Source organism: Chelonoidis abingdonii, chromosome 26 (genome assembly GCF_003597395.2).
Source record: "Chelonoidis abingdonii isolate Lonesome George chromosome 26, CheloAbing_2.0, whole genome shotgun sequence".
Taxonomy (NCBI): domain Eukaryota; kingdom Metazoa; phylum Chordata; order Testudines; family Testudinidae; genus Chelonoidis; species Chelonoidis abingdonii.
The window spans coordinates 3,746,812-3,753,723 of NC_133794.1; the positions used below are offsets into that span (position 1 = coordinate 3,746,812).

The following is a 6,912-nucleotide window of genomic DNA, read 5'->3' on the forward strand; positions in this document are numbered from 1 at the left end:
TTCTTTGTTGCTCAGAGGTGGCCACCCTACGTGTGGGTGACCTGACGACACGTTGCCTGGACGCGACGCTGACCCAGCGCCAGGTTTGACTCGTGGCCCTTTGTCTCAACTCAGCACCACGTTGCTAGGCAACGGCGCATTGGTTCCAGGGCATGGTGAGGAGACACCTCAGTTTGGGGGTAAAGTCCCTCAGCCCCACTTCCGGTCCCCACTGCCCCAAAATGCCCCACTTCCGGTCCCACTGCCCTAAAATGCCCCTCTTCCGGTCCCCAATGCCCACTTCCGGTCTTTCTTAGCCTTCCCCAAACCAACTTCCGGCCTCCATCGGCCCCAGTTCCGGTCAGCGGGGTGAGTCAGGCACTTGTCTGGGCAGCCCTAGCTGCTCCCTGCAGGACCCGCCCTGTGAGGTCACGTGACAGACCAAGATGGCGGCGCCCATGCGGCGGGCGTGGCTGGGGCTGCTCCGGGCCGCCCGCTCCTATCACGCCCCGCCCCCCCGGCGCAGGCCGGGCGGCGTGTACCGGCCGGACCCCGACGATCCGCTCACGCCCGCGTGGCAGCTGGAGCCGGCGTATGAGGCGAAGCTGTACGGGCGCCACGGCTCGGCCTCCGGCGTGGACCCAGCCCGGCTCTGGCCCAGCCCCGAGAAGCTGCAGGAGCTGGAGGCCGAGGAGAGGGAGTGGTTCCCCGGGCTGAGGGAGATGGAGGCGGCGCTGGACAAGAAGGAGCAGGAGGAGGAGAGGCAGCAGGTGGAGAGGTGCGGAGGGGGCCAGACCCGGGAGACGGAGTTCTGGGTCCTGACTGCCGTGGGAGGGGGCCCTGAAATGTGGTTCATTCCTGGGGAGAGGGAGGACCCTAGTCATGGAGGAGTCAGAGACCCCAAAACCTGAACCAGTTCCTGGGGAGGGAGAACCCTACTCCAGAGGTGGGAGAGATGCTGGAACCTAACCCTAGTTCTGGGATGAGGACCCCTATTTGGGGTGTGACACTTTTTTTTTTTAAGAATATTAGGGTTAGAAGGGAGCTCAGGAGGTATCTAATCCAACACCCTGCTCAAAGCAGGACCCATCCCCAACTAAATCCCCAAATGGCCCCTTCAAGGATTGAACTCACAACCCTGGGTTTAGCAGGCCAATGCTCAAACCACTGAGAGCCCCCTCCCCCAAACACATTGCTCCAGGAAATACTCCAGACCCACTCCTATGAGTGTGGTCTCCAGGCCCAAGACGTGCCCTCAGGGAAAGGAAATGGTGACCTCTGTCATCTACCCAAATTACAGTGCAAGTCTTGGGAGCAGCAGTGGCAGTAGAAATACAGAGAGTCTCCCCCTGTGGTGGTGGGTGTTTCACTGCTGGCTTGTTGTTTGCCCTCCTGGCAGAGAGAAGCTGATTGCCGCCAACATGGCCAAGATGCCGCAGATGATCGAGGACTGGCGGCGGGAGAAGGCGGCACGCAAAGAGAAGGAGCGGGAGGACAAGGCTCGGCGGGAGCGTCTGCTGGCCGAGGCCCAGGAGCGTTTTGGCCACAAGGTGGACCACCGCAGTGTCAAATTCCAGGAGCTGGTGCAGGAGATGGAGAAGAAACAGCGCAAGGAGCTCAAGCTGAAGAAGAAACAGCTCAAGGAGGAGGCAAAGAAGAAAGCTGCTGCTGCTGACCCAGAACCTGTTCCTGTCTCAGCTGGGGCGGCTGAACCAGCCTAGGGGGGAACATGATCTAGGAGCCTCAGATTGGGTCACTGCTGGAGCCACAGTTGTCACTGGGCTAAATTCTGTTCCCAGTGCATTTACATGGGGGCTGAGCAGGGGAGCTGGTGGCTCAGGTCTGGAATGCCAATCATGCTTCTCAGAGCAGCAAGTCAATACTGCCAGTTACTCTAATTGTGGGGGGGGGAAGCACTGGGTCAATGGTCACTGCACTGCAGCATAGGAGCTGCCCCCTGGAGTGTGGCAGGGGCAGCCTCTCTCCCTGTGTGTACATCCAGCCAGCTCAGCCTGGGTTCTTCAGCCAGCCCCAGCTGGACTCAGATCTGTGCACAGGCCACCTATTGGAGTTTGAGTAAGGCAGAGGGAGGTCGTTGGAAGGTCTTGATCAAATGCCCTAGGCTCCCCACCACTTCAGATTGGGAATGATACGTTGTGGGGGAGCTGGCATTACCTTACAGAGCCCTGGGGCTCCCAAGTGAATGCTGCTATCGGAGAGAGGGTGGTGACCGCATAGTGACTGTGTTAGCAATGTAACCACTAGGCTCCTTTCTCAGCCAGTTCTGCCCCTACCAAGCCAGCAACCTGAGATCCCTGTACTTTGTATGTTGAAATAAAAGGCTCTGACCAGGGCCTTGGCTACCTGGGACTTTTCTTTATCGGCCACTTCTGATCCCAGAAGGTTCTAATGTCTCTCCTAACCACAAACATGCCTTAGAGACCACTGGTGCTTTTAAGAGATGAGTCTTCCTTTTCCCCTCCCCCAAATCTGTCCCCCTGCAGGGCTAGTTCACTAGGATGCCCTTTTAACTTTGTCTTGAGCTGTTGCTATGGCTTGTTCTACAGCAGTCAAGTTCCAGCCCAGGGGTGGCTGCATTTCAGCAGTAAGCAAGTGATGTGTGTGTGTGTATATATATATATATATATATATATATATATATACACACACACACACAGTGACAAAGTTCCTCCTCTACCTTGGTGGGTCCTGCGCTTCTTGGCAGATTTGCTCACCTCAGTGATCTTCCCCACAGTCTGGGTCAACTCCTCCTGTGTCTGATCAGGAGTTAGGAGGTTTGGGGGGAACCCGGGCTGCCCTCTACCTCCAGTTCCAGCCCAGGGCCTGTGGATTGCAGCTGTCTATAGTACCTCCTGTAACAGCTGCATGACAGCTACACTCCGTGGGCTACTTCCCCATGGCCTCCTCCAAACACCTTCTTTATCCTCACCACAGGATCTTCCTCCTGATGTCTGATAATGCTTGTTTCCTAAATCCTCCAGCAGTTCACTCTTAGCTTCTTGCTTCTAGCTCCTCCCTGCCTGACTGGAGTGAGCTCCTTTTTAAACGCAGGTGCCCTGATTGCCTGCCTTGATGGCTGCAGGTGTTCTAATTAAAGTAGCTATCTCTGCTTCTAGAAAGGTCTTAATTGGCTCCAGGTGCCTTGATTAACCTGGAGCAACTGCCATTTGGTTACCAGGGTACTAGGGATTTGTTTAGCCTGGGGCTAACATACCTGTTTCTCAGTACTTTACTGTAGCCATCTGGCCTTGCCCCATCACACTACACACACACAATTGCTCTTAGCTAGGGCTTTTCATTGGTAGGTCTCAAATAGCTTACCAAAGGAGGCCAGTATCACTACCCACCTTTTACAGATGGGAAAACTGAGGCACTGGGAGGAGAAGGGACTTGCCCAAAGTCACACAGCAGGTCAGGGACTAGAACCCAGGTCTCATGACACTCAGGCTTGTGCTTTATCCACTAGCCTCCTTTCCCTACCTCAAGGAGTAGTACAATTTTGTTAGGAAGGAGTGAGATTCACTGATCTTCCACAGGTAAAATCCCCGTCCATGGCCAGTTCCCTGCACACTCTGCACCTAGTTGCACTTTCTTCCAAATTTGGAGACTGACTCATACATGGCAACGGTGTAACCGGCTGCTTGTCCTTCCCTAGAGCATCGCCTGCAGTCCTGCTCCCCAAACACCAGCTTGGGGCAGCGCTGTTACTCCTGAGTAAATACGAGCAAGTGAAACGAGGCACAGAGAGGGAAAGCACAGAGAGGGAAAGCATGTTAAACTGGGAACAGAGTCCAGGCAGTGACTTCCTGTGCTCCCTCCTCTAACTGCTAGATCCCCCCTCCTAGTGCCGGTAGTAGAACCCAAAGTCCTGATTTCTGGTCCTGCTCCTGCCACTAGACCCCACTCCCCATCCCCCCTGCTCCAACCACCATCGTACACAAAGAATCCCACTGAGTGTGTGCTGCTTTCTCTGCTTTGGGGGAGGAAACATGATCCCAGAAGCGTAGAGCTGGATGGGACCTCCACAAATCATCCAGTCCTGCCCCCCATGCTCAGGTAGGCCCAAGTAAACAGACAGGCCCTGACGGGGGTTTGGCCAATCCATTCTTAAAGGCCCTCAGAGTCAGGATTCCTCCCTTGGAAGCCTATTCCAGAGTGTAACTAACTCAGAGGCAGGACATTTTTCCTGGTATCTAACCTAAATCTCCCTTGCTGTGGATTAAGCCTGTTACTTCTTGACCTACCCTCAGTAAACACGAACAACTTCTCCCCTCTAGAACAGCTTTGAAGACTGTCAAGTCCCCCTCAGTCTCTTTCCTTGAGACTAAACCTGCCTTCCTCTTTTCTATAAGCCTTTCCTCATATTGTCAGAGCAGGGAAAACTGGGAGCCAGGACTCCTGGGTTCTACCTATATTAGGTACTTACAGGGCCCCATCCCTGAAGTATTTGAGCCCCTCACAATTTTTTAAGGTATTTATCCTAACCCATGCCCCTGTGGGGCAGGGCAGTGCTAGTATCCCTGTTTTAGGGATGGGGAAACTGAGGCATAGCATGGTTAAGTGAGTTGCCCATAGTCACACAGGCAGTCTGAGGCAGAGCAGGGAATTGAACAGGGGCCTCTCCTGTGCTGAGTTAGTGCCTTAATCACCGAGCCATTTCCTCTTCCCTCCTGAGTCGCTGTGTAGCCTTGGCAAGTTACTTCCTCTCTCGCTGCCTCCGGGGGTGGGGATGGCTGGGAACTGAAATTGGTGACTATTTTGAAAGCATATCACAGCTCCGAGGACAGAGGTTTTCCTCTCCGTCCTCTGAGCTGCTTTAGACATGTCACCCCACTCCCATCCCTTTGGTATATTTCCAGAGCTGTTTCATACAGCTGGGACAGCTCTCCTGATCAAGCAGCAAAATTGGTTTCCTCGCAACACCAGCAGCTGGGCTGCTGGCTTGGGAGACCCCTCTTCACGCAGAACAGGTGTTCGCACGGTTGAAAAACAAAATCCTCCCTGGCGGGTAGCAGCTGGGAGAGCCAGGGCCCAGCTGCAGAGCAAGGAATCGCGCTCTGAATGGCAGCTTTGCAGCCGGCAGGGATGCGCTTCCCACGGGGACCGCTAGGAGGCAGCAGCAGCAGCATGAGTGACTCACAGCTGCTGACTTAGCCCAGTTATAACCCCACTGCAGGGAGGTTTTGTTCACTTATAGGGGATTGTGTGGGGCAGTCGCCTGCTGATTCACCCCAGAGACAATGCTCAGGACTTGGCCCCACTTGGGCTGGATGTTTAACAAGGCAGCAATTTCTCCAGATTAGGAGTCAGGGGTGTCATTCCCTATGGAGTAAGGGGGGCAGTTGCCAACCCCTCCCTGCCTTTTCATAGGCCCATGGGCTCCACTTCTGATACCGCTTACAACATTCTTGCTTCTGCCATAGTCTTGCTGCCCACCCGCCCGACAAGTGGCCACATGGGAAACAATCCTGGAATAATTTAAATCGCCCTCGTACAGCAACACTCTGCTAAGGGGGTCATCCCGCTCTCTCACCATAGCTGCAGCCGGAAGGAAGTTGAAGCGACACATTCAGGTGCGCGGTTTTAAGAGGGAGGGTAATTAACTATTGGAATGACTTGCGGGGGATTCTCCAGCTGGGGTATGCTTTAAATCGAGCTGGCATGTTTTCTTCAGAGAGCTGCTCTAGTTCAAACAGGAATTCATCCAGGGCCGGTGTTAACAGGAGATCAGACGAGAAGAGCACAGCGTGCTCTGAATCCACAGCCCAGGTGCTCCTTGACATCAATGGAGTTGGGTCCCTAAGGACCCTTGAAGAGCTGGGCCTATGAAACGATTCTGGTAAGTTTCCACATGCAGCCAAGCCCTCGGAATTGCTAGTGAGAAGGACTTAGGAGGGATGGAAGTAAGTTGTACCACATTAAATACCCCCCAATAGTTTAAGTGGTACAACCCTCCGTAGTCCAGCTGCTGTTATATAAAGGTGTTTCTAGCAGCATTGCTGTTCCCACATGGGAAGTAGAGGAAGCCTGTCATTGCAGCCCTGCTAGAGGTTGGCCAGGAGTAGCAATATCTGTTTAAATAAAAGGTGATGCCAGTACAAAATCTGTGTAAAGCAAGTCTTTGGTCGGAGCACAGTCCCATTGAAAAAAATCTCTTGACTTTTGCCAAGTAAAAGTGCTTTTGAAAGCCTGACCCTAAGGGGCCACGGTAGATGGATATAAATAGTGAAGGGAATAAAGGCAGTTGGGGTGTGTTGTTGCACCCTGTCATGGTGTGATAATCCCCAGCTCTTAATCGATAGATCTCAAAACACTTTCCAAAGGAGGTCAGTAGCACTAGCCCTATTTTACAGAATGGGGAAACTGAGGCACAGACCAGCAAATGTGACTTGCCTAAGGTCACCCAGGAGGCCAGTGGCAAAGCTGGGGAGTAGAAGCCAGTTCTCTCAGGACACAGTCCAGTGCTCTTTCCACTAGGCAACACTGCCTCCCAGCCCAACACATCTAACCCCCTGCCCTCCAAGGAAATACTTATTTGTACATAAGATGCCTTTGGCCTACGGAACCCACTGCCACATGATATTGGGCCCAAGATTTTATCAGTATGCAAAAAAAGGTGCTAGTTATGCAGAGGATAAGAACAGCTGCAGTTACATTAGACAGGATAAAAAAAATTAGGGTTATAGATTCAAGGCATAAGTTGACCCTCCTATTGGCTGGGGTTAGGGAGAAAATGCCCCATGAGCTGGATATCCCATCATTACCTACTGGGCAGTTTGCACCTGCCTCCACAGCAGGTGGTGTTGAGCTGGCATTTCCTATGGGCCTGAATTCAGCTGAATCAGTGGAGATAAACACACCCAGCACCCTAATATCAGACCCCTGGGCAAAGCTCCCTGCCAAATAAAACCA

The 6,912-nt window shown here is 53.3% G+C and overlaps 1 protein-coding gene across 1 annotated transcript; it reads left to right on the forward strand.

Moving 5' to 3' along the window:
- The first annotated feature begins 410 nt into the window (after nt 1–410).
- Nucleotides 411–2,342, forward strand: GADD45GIP1 (GADD45G interacting protein 1). The gene is made up of 2 exons (XM_032790180.2): nt 411–757; nt 1,379–2,342. Exons 1-2 carry the CDS (start codon nt 426–428, stop codon nt 1,698–1,700), a joined length of 654 nt encoding a protein of 217 aa, XP_032646071.1. The 5' UTR covers nt 411–425; the 3' UTR covers nt 1,701–2,342.
- The last annotated feature ends 4,570 nt before the right edge of the window (nt 2,343–6,912 follow it).

What these genes read in the sequence shown, in the direction of transcription:
- GADD45GIP1 (XM_032790180.2), top strand. Translation starts at nt 426, where the DNA reads ATGGCGGCGCCCATGCGGCGGGCGTGGCTGGGGCTGCTCCGGGCCGCC. An exon ending in GAGAGGCAGCAGGTGGAGAG is followed by an intron (nt 758 to 1,378) that starts GTGCGGAGGGGG and finishes CCCTCCTGGCAG; the next exon opens with AGAGAAGCTGATTGCCGCCA.